At 33.1% G+C, this 15,774-nt stretch overlaps 1 protein-coding gene across 8 annotated transcripts in view; it reads right to left on the reverse strand.

Annotated features, from left to right (window-relative positions):
- LOC123549417 (b(0,+)-type amino acid transporter 1-like) overlaps window positions 1-15,774 on the reverse strand; it is a 64,756-nt gene that overhangs the window by 45,317 nt on the left and 3,665 nt on the right. For 2 of the 8 annotated variants that reach the window (XM_045337491.2, XM_045337495.2), the window contains exon 2: window positions 6,714-6,803. In XM_045337491.2, coding sequence (XP_045193426.2) covers window positions 6,714-6,803 — 90 coding nt within the window. Of the gene's footprint in view, window positions 1-4,502; window positions 4,645-6,713; window positions 6,806-9,266; window positions 9,331-9,853; window positions 9,987-10,459; window positions 10,608-13,514; window positions 13,561-15,774 lie in introns of those variants that run through there. The other 6 variants (XM_045337493.2, XM_045337492.2, XM_045337494.2 and 3 more) reach the window with 6 other exon arrangements.

Below are 15,774 nucleotides of genomic sequence, written 5' to 3' on the forward strand. Positions count from 1 at the left end.
GTAAATTTGGTCTGAGACCTGTGGTTGCCAATGATCAAGTGCCAAGTCTTACATCAGTTCTGTCACATAGTGATCAATTCTGTCTCAAACAAGTCACAAATTGCCTGACAATGTCATGTTTCATCCTAAGCGCTCCTGTTTCTTTTCAGCTTCAATTTTCCCCAGTGCTTTGATTGATCAATACTGAATATTGTCCCAAGTAAGTCAGACAGCACTAATGAGGCCAATCCCCATCTTATAAGTATATATATCATAGAGATCTGATAGGTTATTTATGGGTACAATTTTGAAATTAGCCAATGACATGGCTGTATTCTGTGTCTGGTCTTAATTTATAACCTTGAACACAGGTCTTAAAATGCATATTTGTGCAGCAAGACCCTGGAGATGCTAGATATATCAACTAATGCAAGTAAAAAAAAACCCGCTTTCTTACATTTTCCTGATAAGGTTGAAGTACTTTTAAGCCCTTGTTATTTAAAATTTTTTAACTAGATTAAAGAAATGATTCCACATGTTCATTCTGGTATCAGACTGAGTATGTACAAAGGTTCAGACATAACATTTGAGATAAAATTCAAGCACTTTTCAAGGACTCTTTTCCTTTTCTGGAAACTAAATCTTAAAATTGTTATCAATTTCTTGCAAAAACAGTGTTTTACAGTAGAAATTGAGATAAAATGGGTTCATTATCTGCTACTTATGACTGTGGAATACCAGAATTAATAAATGACTGCATGAAATACCATATTCTCTTAAAAAATTATCTTCATTTCTTCTCTTTAATGTTTACAGTCAATTACTCTTTCAACAAAAAAAGTTATTGACTAAACATTCTTCAATTACTGATGAACAAACTTCAAGCATTTTAAATTCAAGTTTTTTTCTTTCGCAAATTTTAGTCATTTTTTAAAACAGTTTTTAAAGACTTTTCAAAGTTTGTGCTTACCCTGTGTATAATACATCACCCTCCCCCCTGCCTCCCGACGACAATCTACGATTATGTCACCGGCCAATTAAGCTGCCAAGCTGTTGATAATTAAACTCAATAAATATTAAAATGTATCTCCTGTTTATTATAAGCCTACACAGCTACTGACATCATGAGCAATGCTTTTTTTATGCAAAAAACACAAATAAATAAACTAAAGTATTTAAGTATTCGAATGGTGTATACTTAAGTACTGACTTCAAATTGAACAAGTCCCAAATGGTACAAACAAAACTAATCAAGAGCACAAAATTATGAGTCAGTAAAAAAATAGATTTTTATAAAAATCTTTAAGTCGGAGGACACGACAGAGTTTCAAAAAAAGGTCTTACCATTAAAAACACTCATTAGGTCCCTGAATAAGTTCTATCACTGAATAACACAAAATATAGTTTTAAAAATTTACCTAGACCTTATAATTAGTTGACATTGGTATTTAAATGTCAAAACTTTATTTGATCTCTCATTGAGTATGTCAACCCGCTCCAACCCAATTCTGACTTTAAATGGAAAACATTTCTCCTTAGGCACAGTGAAGATGGTAACAGTCAGGTTGTCCGCCCATTTACAAGCAATTTTTAAGTTTTCAATATCTTAGTGGGCCATTCATGAATAGGTAACTAGACCTTTCATTTCATGAAATTTTTTGTGGCATAAATTTGGTAAAAGTGCTGTTGAAGTGAATCACTTTCAGGATTTTTTGATGAAAATTAATTCTGTTTAAGGGCTATCAAATGAAAAACAGCATTTTGCCAAAGTAAAATTTGGCATAAACTTTTTGCCTTATCAATGTTTGTGCACCATAAACAATGATCCAAAAGATGTAACATGCTGAAATGATGACAGAATTTCAATATTTTAAGGGTCATAATGCCTTTGTGGCTGCCACATTTTTTGTTATGAACAAAAAATATACTACTTTCTGTTAATTCTTACTTACGTATTTTTTCAAAGGTTTGTCTATTGATTAACAATTTGTCTTAAAAGTATTATTGAATCCATTGTTTTCAATTACTTCCCTTTATGACTTTTAAATATGCAAGTTTATGTGCAATATTGAAAGTGTTCATGTGATTATACGTATTCTCTATTTCGACTACTGCTCTATCTATTCTTGACATAAAATTAAAAGCAAAATGGAATCTTTTGAACAAATTATGAATGGGAATTTTACTTGTTCGTTTGGATTAAATTTCGTGGATTGACTAAACCATGGAATCCACGAAAATTAGTCCCCCACGAATATTAATGATTTCACAGTACCAAGTTCTGAGAGGTGCTGCACTAAAGATATTAAAAGATATATAAGGAAACCATTATACATCTTATATTGTTCAATGCTTCATTGTGCTGACTAAGCAAAAAAAAAAATTGTCATAATAATTAAACTGTGTAGTGTGTAGCTGACAGCTGTTTCCTGTGCATATCATTACAAGGTAATAATCAATGTGCTTTACATTTCAAAGTTATGATTTTATAACAAAATGAAGATTGTTAAATTAAATCCGAAATAGCATCATGAGTATTTAAAAGGCATAACATCGGGGAAAAAATTACATTTATTTCAATTATTACCCTGTCTTTAGGTAAAAATGTAAAACCGTACCTTAAATTTGCATAATTCTCTACCACAGAAATTCAATACAAGAGACTTCTTATGTGAAAACAATTTCTTCAGAAAAATATATAACTAATATGAAATTAGGTGCTACCTAAAAGGCAGAGCTCCCTTGAAAAATCACGAGTGCCCCTTAAAAATTAAAGGAGTGGTGTTGGAATTGTCTGGAATTATGGATTCGTTTAGGAAGTTTATGTTCTATTAGATCTATTAAAATTATAAGTATTAATGATAATTTATGATTTCTGAATGCATGTTTTCGACTGCATCAAATTTAATTCTTGACATGATTGTGAAGTACTCGAAAGATATTCTGTATATAATTAAAAGAAAGTTCGATATAGATTAAAATCTGCACCAAGATAAAGAGAAAAACACGTATATGAATAATTTCTGTTATTCTTATTAAAACGTACTGCATCAACAATTTTACATAAATTATTATCATACTGGAAACCAGTCACAAATGATAATCCCTTCAAATTGAAAAGCTTCAAACCTAACAGAATCTCATTAGTCCAATAGCCAAAGGAATTCTGTATCTTTGCTTGTGAATGTTTGGCAAGTTAATGTTTCAATTCCAAAGTTATTAAAAAATAGAATTTACGTAATACTGGAAATGACTATTGTAATTCTTTTAAATGTCATTATTGTCAAATTTTGGTTCTTTCTGAAAGGAAGAATGATTGTGGCCAACTTTCAGTCAAAAATACAGCTATAATAAACGCATGGTATGGGAAAATTACAATCATTTACATTAATGTACAAAGCTTGTTTTAAACCCAAAAGACTAGCAATTTTTAAAAATTAATGATCAGAATTTTACATAGAGAAAAACAGTTTGCCGAAATTCTCGAAAAATCCTGTTTATTTACTGAAGTTCTAAGTTAACATTTCTATGGTTAACATTTTAGCACTATAGAATAGGGATGGTGCTAAGGACCTTTTTGATGTTTATTGATAATTCATCGCGAATAGTTTTAGTTTTTTTGATAAACTCTGGTCAGTGATTTTAAAGCTAACGGACGAAATATATGCGAACGGGGAGAAGAGCATTATTTGCTTCTCACAGTTCAATGCCTGTATATTTTGATCCTAAAGCTGTTTTTTTTATAAAGTTGTGTCTACTTACTACTGCACAGGCACTACATTGGAACCTGACATCAAAACTAAACACTTGTTCAATTTCACATGAATGACTTTAGTTATACAATATTTTCAAAACTCATAATAATACAAAAGAAAAAAAAAACTGAAATAAAAAAAGGAATAGAAAAAAAAAGTCTGGTCCAGGTGAGGTTCGATCTCACGACCTCTAGTTTTCAACGCGAACTCGCTAACTACTACACCACTGTGGAGTTATGACGTCATCATGACAAACATAAGCATATATTAGAAAGTTCGGTAATGACAGCGTGAGAAAAGTCGTTTCAATATGAAAATATTGTAGATTTTTTCTATTTTATTTCTTTTTTCTTCCTACAAAATGTTTTAAGCTCTAAATTTTTATTATCAAACGCGCATTTACATTTTTATTCAATATTCAAAGCAGTAAGCGAGACGCTTTTGTCAACCGTAAACAGTAAGCGTCTACTGACGTCTTTACTGATTAATTACTATGTGCATAGAGCACATGAAAAAATCCGAACAACACCGAATTTTCACCTCGATAGTATACACATTTAGATCTCTCTATTCGTTTTCTTGTTCATACGTCTAACCGTAATGCGACGCTGATGGCGCCGCTTTGCGGCGCCAGTAGCTCTGCTATTAATATTGATCAACAAGACCTACTGGAATTTGAAATAAAATCAATTAAAACAGGAAAATCCAATCATAGTATTCCAAAAAACACATTTAGTTCATATAATGTAACTCAAAACGTAACAATACCTTTAATGGAGCCAATAGAGCAGTCATATACATAATCATAAATTTATGGTAACTGAATGGCTAGACACATTCATTACCACACCTTAACAAAATAACACTCAAAAGTACATATTTTAAAAAATATCGCCACAATAAACACATTCAAAGGAGAGGAAAAAACTGCTTATTGATCAACATATGTAAATTCACTATTGACGTATTACCAAAATATGCAAAATGCAGATATGATTTAAGTGGTTTGTGGTTTTTATTATTGTCAATACAATTGTATTACCCATCCATTATTCTATAATGAAGAATGCATGGCTTATAAATTTAGAACGCATGATCTTCATGAACAGCACATAAACTGTGAGTTACAGCTGAATTTAAGTTTAAATTTTCCTAAATGAAGCGTTTTGAGTTGTAACAATACCATTGCTTTATTCAATGTATTTCTCTAGTAATTTGGGGGTTTCATTGTAAGGGCTAGGGCATGGGGATTTCTCCCTGCTATAGTGGTCTGAAGCCCGGCCTACTTTTTCTATAGCATGAGAGGACCCCCAGACCCTACTCTACTTTGCGACTCCCAACTTGTAGTTTAATAATAATTAATGATACCACTGTAGTATCCTGTATTTCTATTTACAATATTTTCTGTGTACTCCTCTAGTATCCTGTATGAACAGGATACATGTTCACTCAAGTGGTGTGCCTACATTTACATTAGGGTCCTAATTTGTGACCTTGTCAGTCAACACATGACTCTTTGTGCAGTGCACTTCATGCTTTTCATAAAGTTTCATTCAAATCCCTGAAATTGTTTGAAGTTAAGCCGAGACATGACTAATAATCATACAGAGAGACAGAAAACAAAGGAAAAGCTTGTTAACACTGCATAAATGCTTGGACTGAGTAGCTTTGTTTTGTCACACTGACACAACTAAGGGCACATGGTGACTTTTCCAGTTTTTGACATAACTTTGTGAAAATGCAAAATAGATTTATGGAACATAATTATGCATTCCCTGTCAAACCATCTCAGCAAATACTGTATTCTTGGGTTTTAACATCACACCAGCATAATTATAGGTCATATAGGGACTTTCCAGCTTTACATGGTGATCGATAATCCAAGGTGCCCCTCTGTCACTATTTCATCACTGGCAAGCACCTGGGTAGAACCACCTACCTTTCGAAAGCCGGCTAGATAGCTTCCTCACATGAAGATTTCTACACCCCAAGCCAGGTGTTCCAAACCCACACTGGTGATGGGCAAGTGATCAGGTCAGCAACCTTAACCGCTCAGCCATGGTGGCCCCTTGGACTAAGCAGGTGTTTCATACTGACATAAGATCTTTCACACTGAACCCACTTTTGCCTTTAAGAATATATACCCTTCACATTTACCCAACTTGCAGTACAAACTGACACTGCACCAATTTTCGTCCTTTCAAGCAAGCAGAACTTTCACTATTGTAACTGTACCTAGTTTTGTCTTTTAAGGCAAAAAGACCTTTCAGTCTGACGCCATTTTGTTTAGTTTTCGTCTTTTAGAACAGTAAGACCAATCACACTGACACTATACTTGCTTAAAATTTTTTTATACTGACATGTCTGTTAGAGCAAGCAGGTTTCTCATATTATACTGACATGATTTTTACTGCTGTCTTTTACAGAAAACAGGTATTTCATAATGACACAAGTTTTACTGCTAGCAAGTCATATTTTCATACTGACATTAAGTTTTACAGCTGTCTTCCAGAGCAAACAGGTTTTTCACACTGACATGAGTTTTACTGTTGTGTTTTTTAAGAGTAAGGAGTAATATTTCATATAAGCTTCATACTTACTTTTGTCTTTTAGGGCTAGTAAATCACTTGTCAATATTAAATTTACTTACCTTTGTCTTTTTAGGACAAGTTCTTTTAATTTTTCTTTCGAGGAAAGATGGCTTCGCATGTATTGGCAGGCACGTTCAAGAACCAGACTGTCTATTCGCAAGAGCTAGGCTAAGTTAGCCAAAAAGGCGGCTGTATAGATCTACATTATTTCTCTCTCTGTTATGGGGGCTTTCTCTCGCTCAGTCCCTCTGGTCAGATCGGTCCGTGTCTTTACCAGTAGACTGAGTGAGTGCCTTTGTCCTAAGTAAAGTGCCACTGATTTTGTTTATCATGAAAAGGGCGCTATATAAACCTACAGACTAGTAAAATATACTTAATTTATACTTACTTTTGTCTTTCAGGGCAAGTAAATCTTTCATATTGACACCGTCTTGATACTCAGGTAGTTGGGTATGGCTGATGTCTGAACAATCAGAACCTGAAAGTAAAACTCAAATATAGTACGTATGCGCATTAATTCACAGTTGTACAATACTACCCTAAGGCCATACCAAATTGATATGTCGTTCGTCGGAACTACCGCATCAATAGCTTCATTCCCGAGAAAAAAAAAAAAAAAATTACTCGCCCGCACGTACATAAAAATCTTCGAAAAAAATTTTTTTTTTTTCGATTACGCGGTCCGGAATTATAACGGCAAAACAGGTTTTATCGCTGTTTTAATGCGTCAAAAGAATATTGATCGGATTTCATGCATCCGTAATACATGTAGCTGATGATCCAAACTCAAAAAGTCAGGAATTATGGTGTTGTTCATTATTTGTTTTAAATCTGGAATGTCTGTGTTAGTGCCACACATGGCCTTCGATGTGCCGGTAGGTAATGAAATAGGCACATTCTACTTTTGTTCAATACAGTGAAAAGAACGAAGCCCGACTTGTCAGACGTGCACGGGGATGCAGTTAAAAATATTTGGAAATATTGTTCAGATATAAAGTTTTCAAACCATTTGTTATCAGTTGTTTAATTCAGCATGTTAGATCTGGAGCCCAAAGCTGAGGCCAACTACTATCTTGAAAAAATATTTGTTCACAGATCCTGACCCACCTATCACATTGTCTCGGCCCAAATCTGTTTGAACGTAACTTCTTTAGTACAGCAGTCAGATATTCTATCAAAACGCATTTAGTCAATTTAAAAATTGTTTAGCTTTTCAAATAAGTAGTGTTAATATGAAAATAATTTCAAACAAAATCTGTCCTTTTGTAACCCCAGTTTTGCCTGTTTGTACACATGACGCCAGGATATATTTAAAATTGGCTGTAAATTGATTGAACGAAAGAAACTGAAAAAAAACAGACTTCCCCAACTCTAAATTTCAAGTTCAGTCAAGGCACAACAACAACACATTTAAGGGTGGCCATATTGGGATCATTCTTTGTCCGTCTGTTATTATTTTTGCCTGAAATGAATCTCTACCACAAAGCTTAAGCTAGCCTGATCATGATCCGTTAAGAAATTATTCCAAAGGGATTCGAGCAATGTTGAAGCATCTGTATGCCCAACTTCGTTTGGTCTCACTGGTCAAGTGGTTTATTACTTCCCTGTCACCTCTATGGGTTGGAGTTCCACTAGGGGCACAATTTGTTCATGTGTGAAAGCCATCTAACTGTGTTTCAGAGGAAATGTTATTCCACACAATCATGTGCCTGTTTTGTCTTAAATATTCCTCATTCTTTGCCATTAAATAGGCACGTCTTCAGATTAATGTAGAAAAATCAAAATTAAAAATAAGACACTCATTTCTTACTAATTAAAATTACAAAATAAAAAAAAATAAAGTGATTCAGTGAGTTTTGGCAAGAATTTATTTGCAAAATCATTCATGTAGTCTTTAAAACATATAGAAAAGCTATATACAGTGTTACCCACACTGTAAATGTTTGATTTCTGTGTTATTTCTAAAGAAATGTTAACTTTATATATAATCATAACCGCCTCCTCAAGGGTTCAAGGTGGGAAAAAAAAATAAAAAAAAGCCCGCTCGCTCCATGTAAAATCTACCCGCCTCTGAAAAAATCAAAATTGAGAAAAAAAAAAATAAAATAAAAATTTCGCTCGCCCGCTCCTATTTTTTTTGAAAATTTTCCGAAGAACTATTAATCAATTTGGTATGGCCTAATATTTTGGATATTACTGTCAGTATCCAGTAAAACTAGGAAGTAAGAATATTCAAATATTATTTCAACAAAGTACTTCCAATAAATATTTTAAACCTTGTTTCCATCGATGCTGAAAAATAATAATTTGCCAAGTCAATGAGACTTACAAATCAAGATTCCCGTTAAAGTACAATATAGTGTACACTTATAATTAGACTTAAAAAATATCATGCCGACCAAAATACCGCTATAAACCACAGTATGAATGTAATTCGCAATGAACGACCCTAAAATATAGTACCAACATAGTAATAATCGCTCTAGTGATGACCTCTCCTAAATTCCCAATGTAATAGGTATAATTACATACATTTTCTGCTAAATTATTTTAATTCCATGTCCTTAACAGGATTTTCCTGGTTAATTAATAACAGAACAGAATAGAACAGAAGTTTTTTTACATTCTGGTTATAATTAAGTGAAAGGTAGTGATAATTAGCAGGTGTTCTCAATAAAGGGGATTTTGACAATATGCTCTTACTGTAATTTTGCAGGGACGCAATATTCTGTAAGATAATTATTCTAAAAGCAAAATAAAAATAATAGGGTGAAAATGGCACTGCATGCCTACCTGTATCATTAATGCATTGGAACTGCACTAAAATAAAAGCTATTTCCTAATATCCAGTTTTGTATACTTGGAAAAAAAAGAAAAATATATAATAAACTATAATTGTCATACCAGATAAAAGCTATGAACAAAACAGTCAAAAAATTACCAGGAAAATCTGCATTTAATCTTGATAAGGCAAGCTTATCTTTAAACATTTTTTATTTCCTGTAATAGAAGATTATGCACATTCAATTTATAAAAATAAACTTAAAGGCCTTTTCAAACCAGGTCAATGTACTATGGTACATAATAACTTCTTTCAAAAATAACTACGGTAACTGACTAACTGCAGTGACTGAACAATTAACTGATATATCATGCAATAATTGACATACATTACATTTCTGAACGAAAAAAACATTTGCTTTTATTTGTATTTTTTTTACAAAAGGTCAATTTTATTATCATAATATCAAATACGCTTGGTGACTAAACACTTGATCAGGATAGTAAAATAATTCTAAATGTATGTAAAACATATATCTGGCTTATATTACTTTCTTTTAAAACCTAGTTAAGATTCATCTTAATGTCACAATAAATCTAGCAGTTTAAAACTTCAAATTTGACAAGATCCAAGATAACAAATTATCTGAAATAAAAAAAAAAAATGGATAAATTTTTCAAAATTTGACAACAGAATGACAAGTTTAAATAATGTTATCTCTTTCATAAATTATAAAGTATTCTTACCTTTATTCCCAAACAGTTAAGACACACTGTATGTATTGTTACCTAGCTACCACCTTACTCAGAAATTGGACATGCGGTATAGCTCATTTCTCAAGGTTATATGAAAGTTAGTATCAGCTATATAAGCAGACAATCTTAATGCATCAGTTGAACTAATGCTTTTTTGGGAACAGCTTGAATGATTATCTAAACAACAATCTACTGAATATTTCTATCAAGCCAGTAACAAAACTGAATTGCATCAGTTCGATTATGATGTTAAATGAAGGAAACTTGCATCATTTCTAACTGTGCGTGATAGCCAGCACTTTGTTCTCCATTATTTCTGAGACTGGCACAAAAATATCTCCGATGTGCCCACCCAGAATCAATAAAATGAAGAAATTTGTTCATGCATAATTTTTGATACTGCATGCATGACAATAAACAATACATTTTCAACCTTTTCAGTGTAACTAAATATCTGAATCAATACATAAATACCCGTGTACAAAGATTAACATTTTACCAATAGATACAATTAATCCTTTTTAGACACTGTCTACTGAGTTACATTTTTATAATAAGTGCTTTAAATAATGATTTAATCTAGACAAAAACCCAAACCTTTGAATCCCGAATCCGACGTGCTACTCCTCTGCATAATTAAATCAATATCTGCAAAGAATTTCGCAACAAAGGAAGAGAAACGTTGTAAAACAAGTCTGCGAGGGTATGAATTCCTTTAGCAACTGTGTTTGATATTTAAACGCTAAGTATATTGCATATATACATGAATTAGTTAACTGATCAACTGCCAAATATTTAGTTTAGGTTATAATGTAAACTATAAACCATTCACATTTCGTTTGTAATCTCAGCAATGATCGGATTGATTTTTTTAAAATCTGATCTATTAAGGTCAGTCGTAACAATTAATTATTATACAAGTAGTCTTTAAACGTGGTTAATTAGATTTTGATCATAGAAGGTATTTGTTTAAAACTGAAACGCTTATTTACACTTATATGGGCTATCAGGGTTTAATAATTGGTAGATTTTCACTGGTTTGATTGAATACTTTATTTGATAAACATAATAAATATCAGTGCTATTGCATCATATTTGTCAATGAATTACACCAAACATAACATATTTAGCAGCAATCATCAGAAATGCAATTTCATAACAGTAACTAGAGATGCTTTTGAGAAAAGCGCATGTCTCCCACAACTGCCCCATTGAAAAATGTCTAGTTTCTCTAGATGGCTTTGATGAGTGGACCCAATCAGTAATTCAAGGGCCATAATTCAAAAGTGCCTGGGCGGATTTGGCTAGTTATCGAACTTGGCCGAGGTCTCATGGTCAAACACATTTTGTTCAAGTTTGGTGAAGATCGGATGAGAAATGTTCGGCTTAGAGTGACAAGCTTTGTGACAGACAGACAGACACACACAGACTGGAGTAAATCAATATGTCTCCCACACCATTGTGTGGTGGGAGACATAATTACTATAACCTCCCTTTGCCTATCTTGGTTGTGCAACCAAGACAGATTGAAAATAAAATTTAATGACCTAATGCCTTCTGGTTTGGTTGAAACAACTGGAAATTATATTAAATCAAAACAAAACTTTTTCAGTACTTTCGTAACTGGAGTAATTACAATACTTTTTATAACAAGAGCACCGCCTTGCGGGTGCTGACGCTCATCTGATTTTTTTTGTGCAATAGAAATATTGTATACCCATGATTTTCTAAGTCTAAAAAGGGCCATCATTCTTGCAAAAAGCAGGATAGAAATATGTTTTCTTGATGTACAGTGTCCACTTATGATGGTGAAAAACTGTTGCAATTTTAAGCAATAGCTTTGATAGTTTTATGAGAAAAGTTGACTTAAACATAATACTCAAACCCAAAAAATGATTTTCTAAGTCCAAAGGGCAATAATTATTGCAAAAAGCAGGATGATTATGTTGCTTGCTGAACAGGGTCAGCTTATGATGGTGAACAAGTGTTGAAGTTTCAAACCATAGCTTAGATAGTTTTAGAAAAAAGTGACCTAAACATAAAACTTAACCAAGAATCTGATATTTTCTAAGTCCAAAAGGGGCCATAAATCTGCAAAAAGCAGGACAGTTATGTTTCTTGCTGACAGGTCAACTTAGAATGGTGAACAAGAGTTGCAAGTTTAAAGCAATAGCTTTGATAGTTTTAGATAAAGCTGACCTAAACATAAAACTTAACCAAGAAAACTGATTTTCTAAGTCCAAAAGGGCAATAAATCTTGCAAAAAGCAAGATGGAGTTATGTTTCTTGATGTACAAAGGTCTGCTTATGATGTGAACAAGTATTCCAAGTTTCAAAGCAATAGCTTTGATAGTTTAGGGAAAAGTTAGCCTAAACATAAAACTTAACCAAGAAATCTGATATTTCTAAGTAAAAAGGGGCCAAAAATCTTGCAAAAAGCAAGATGGAGTTATGTTTCTTGCTATACAGGGTCAGCTAATGATGGGAACAAGTATTCCAAGTTTCAAAGCAATAGCTTTGATAGTTTAGGAGAAAAGCTGACCAAACATAAAACTTGAACCAGGCAACGCCGATGCAGCCAGCCGACGCCGACGCCGACGCCGACAACGACGCCGACGCCGACAGCCGACAACCGCTCAAGTGATGACAATAACTCATCATTTTTTTTCAAAAAATCAGATGAGCTAAAAACAACAAACTGTGTTTCTAGCAGGGCTCGTACTCTATGTGATGGGTTTTTTTGTTCCTTAAATAAATCTCTAACAGAATATATGTAAATTACCAAAGTAGATGGAAGTTGAAATTGAATATCTGACATGATTTTTAATAGTCGGTATTATAATGAAATTTTTGAAACCTGACCCGTCTTGACTGTGTGTTCCACTAACCTTATTCTCTTTTATATCATGATTTAATCAAGGTATTTTTGGACATTATATCTGGTGCAAAGTGTTTTATGAACTATGGTCTATAGTGTTACAAAACACATACTCGTATAACCTGTTGGAGATATATTCATAGAAAAAAGGCTGTTAATTTAAATACAAAAGTATTGTTAGGCCAAACCCAAAATATACTTAATTTTCAACACAAATAGAGGGAATTCAAAATGTGATGTTATATTCTCCTTTTTCTTCTTAATTTTACAATGTATGTCTGTTAGATTTAACTCCAATAAGATGTTTTTTCTATAGAAAGATTTATACATTATTTCATAGCAAAAAAAGTCAGGTTTAATGAAGTTCTGTAATTTAAACTGTTACAACACTGAACAGAAGTTACGGCTTAACATAATAGCCTCACATGCAAAACATCTTCAACCAAGGTGGGACACTGCCATTGCTGACTCCATGCTTTGAACAGTCCGACTAAAATGCTTTCACATGAAATTATTCAAAATTTTTAATAATTATGTCATAATCAGAGATAAAATTTGATCCAAATATGCAAAGTAATAGTTCCTTCAATTTAATTTTTCATAATGCAATCTTACATTAGGAATTGTCCTAGTCATTTCTATCAGTATGACATCTTTCTACAACTGTTAAAATTTTTACAAACTGTTATTAAAATTACAAAAAACTCTAGATTAGACATTACAATAACCTTAAACTTTTTTCTACTTAACAGCGAAGTTAAATAATAGTCTTACCGGTTAAACCAGTATTGAATGGCTGATCCATATTATAAGAATTAATTTCACCAACTGACCACAGAGAGGTTCAAAACTTGTTTGACAACCAGTTCAGTTATTACCTCAAAACTGGTAAGACAAGGCTTTCACAAGTAAAATATTTGTTAACTGTCACTGCCATTTATGGAATATGAACTTATTAATGGTTTTATCACGGATTTTTTTTATCATTTTACCCATTTATTATCAAATGTCAGATATTCTTTACAAAGAAATAGATGTCATAACTGTAGGATTAACCTTTAGCCTGCTTGCGGCAATTCATTCTGCCTTTGCGACCAGTGCAGACCAAGATCAGCCTGCACATCTGTGCAGTCTGATCATGGTCTGCACTGTTCGCTATTCAGTCAGTAAATTTTCAGTAAACACCCCTTCAAATGATAAATAGTATTGCCCAAATTGAATGATGGACCAGTCCATTTTAGAAATAGAGTCATGACTGTAGGATTAAGGCACTTGATGCCATCATTTTTTCTGCATTGTTTGCCTTAAATAAATCTAACCTTTCCTTGAGAACTTGTAACCCTCAAAGGCTCTTAGATCTACAAAGGTACTATAGTCTGTGCTCAGACCCTGTGTTTTGTTCACAGATGCTATTCAAATTTTGTATAATTATGTCTCTTTTCTTCTCAAAACACTAGATAATCATTGGTCAGAATATTTAAGAGAAATTATCTAAAAAATTTAAAAAGATTATCTAGTCGATAGCCAGACTACAAAGGTACTTAAAAATGTGGTTTTATAGCTTGCCTTAGTACCTGCTAACATGGGACATTACTGGGACAAGTTTACTATTAATGTATATTATATACTCATCTGTCAAAAGTGAGATGGAAACAGCCCAGTTTATTTGGACATGTATGGAAGACTAAACAGATTAATATTAACCTTTACCCTGACAAATCTAAAATGAACTGGGCCATCATTCAATTTGGGCAGTACCACATATTATTTGAAGTTCACTGAAAATTTACTGACTGAATAGCAAACAGCCCAGACCATGATCTGTCTGCACGGATGTTCAGGTTGATGCCGCAAAGGCAGAATCACTTGCAGCCAGCAGGCCAGAGGTTAATATCCTTACATTTTAGTCTGATTATTACATTTAAGAATTCAATTCAGTGGGGAAATCAGCATGATTTGCTTTGCCTTATTTAGATTAGATCCGCTACTAGATATAACTACTCAGACTGGTGTAGTGGTTCCGTGGTGGCTTGTCACATAGGAGGCTGGGGTTCAATACTTCAACGACTCATTTTTTTCAGTGAAATTTTCTGAGATGTAACCATATTCATTTTTTTTTTAAATGTGATCATGTAATTATATATTCCCATTATTATGGACAGATCCAAAACTGCCAATCATTCATGTTTACATAAAACAGACTGTCCAATCAGGACTGTCAAATACGACTCATCTAGTTTACACAATAGACCACCTGGGTTTTGTTTGTGATACCGTTTGTGAGCACTTGACCTTGGCATGAATAGAATAACAATAGAGGGAGGAGTTAGATGAAATTTATCAACAAAAACTGGAACTGTCCATTGTCGTGTAAAGATAAATTTCATTTTCATGCAAAATGCCATTCCTAATGCATTGATCACTAGTGGTAATTTTCACCAGCTGTGTCAGTACATTCCCGAGTACAAACTTTTCTAGCCAAGGATTAGATACAAATATAACTTATCTTATCTGCAGTGTATACAGCACATTGATTGTGTATTCTATAAAATATTTTATATTTATCTGAAAAAAGTTATTGTAATGTGCAACAGACTTCCATATTATTTCATTTTATCTATATCTCATAAGAAGGTATGCATGTACATAATGCTGTTAAAGATGAAAATGTACAGAAGTGTGACTCAAACAGATACCAAACCCACACTCACAAAATTGCTTCTACTTACCTGTACTATCACAGCTTTAACACTAAAATTAACTTGAGCTTCTTTTGAGAAATGGCAATAGTTGTCTCCCACAACTGCCTAATATCATCTAAATAGCAAGTCATTCTTTATATACTGTTTACTCACTACAAATATACCTTTGAAGAGTAAAAAAGCTGATTTTGGGTAATTCAAGGGCCATAATTCTGAAGTGCCTCGGGCGATTTGACTAGTTAATGAACTTGGTCGAGGAGTTATGGTCAAAAACATTTGGTTCAAGTTTGGTGAGGATCGGATAAGCAATGTTGACTTTGAGCGCTGACAAG

This window comes from Mercenaria mercenaria, chromosome 6 (genome assembly GCF_021730395.1).
Source record: "Mercenaria mercenaria strain notata chromosome 6, MADL_Memer_1, whole genome shotgun sequence".
Taxonomy (NCBI): Eukaryota; Metazoa; Mollusca; class Bivalvia; order Venerida; family Veneridae; genus Mercenaria; species Mercenaria mercenaria.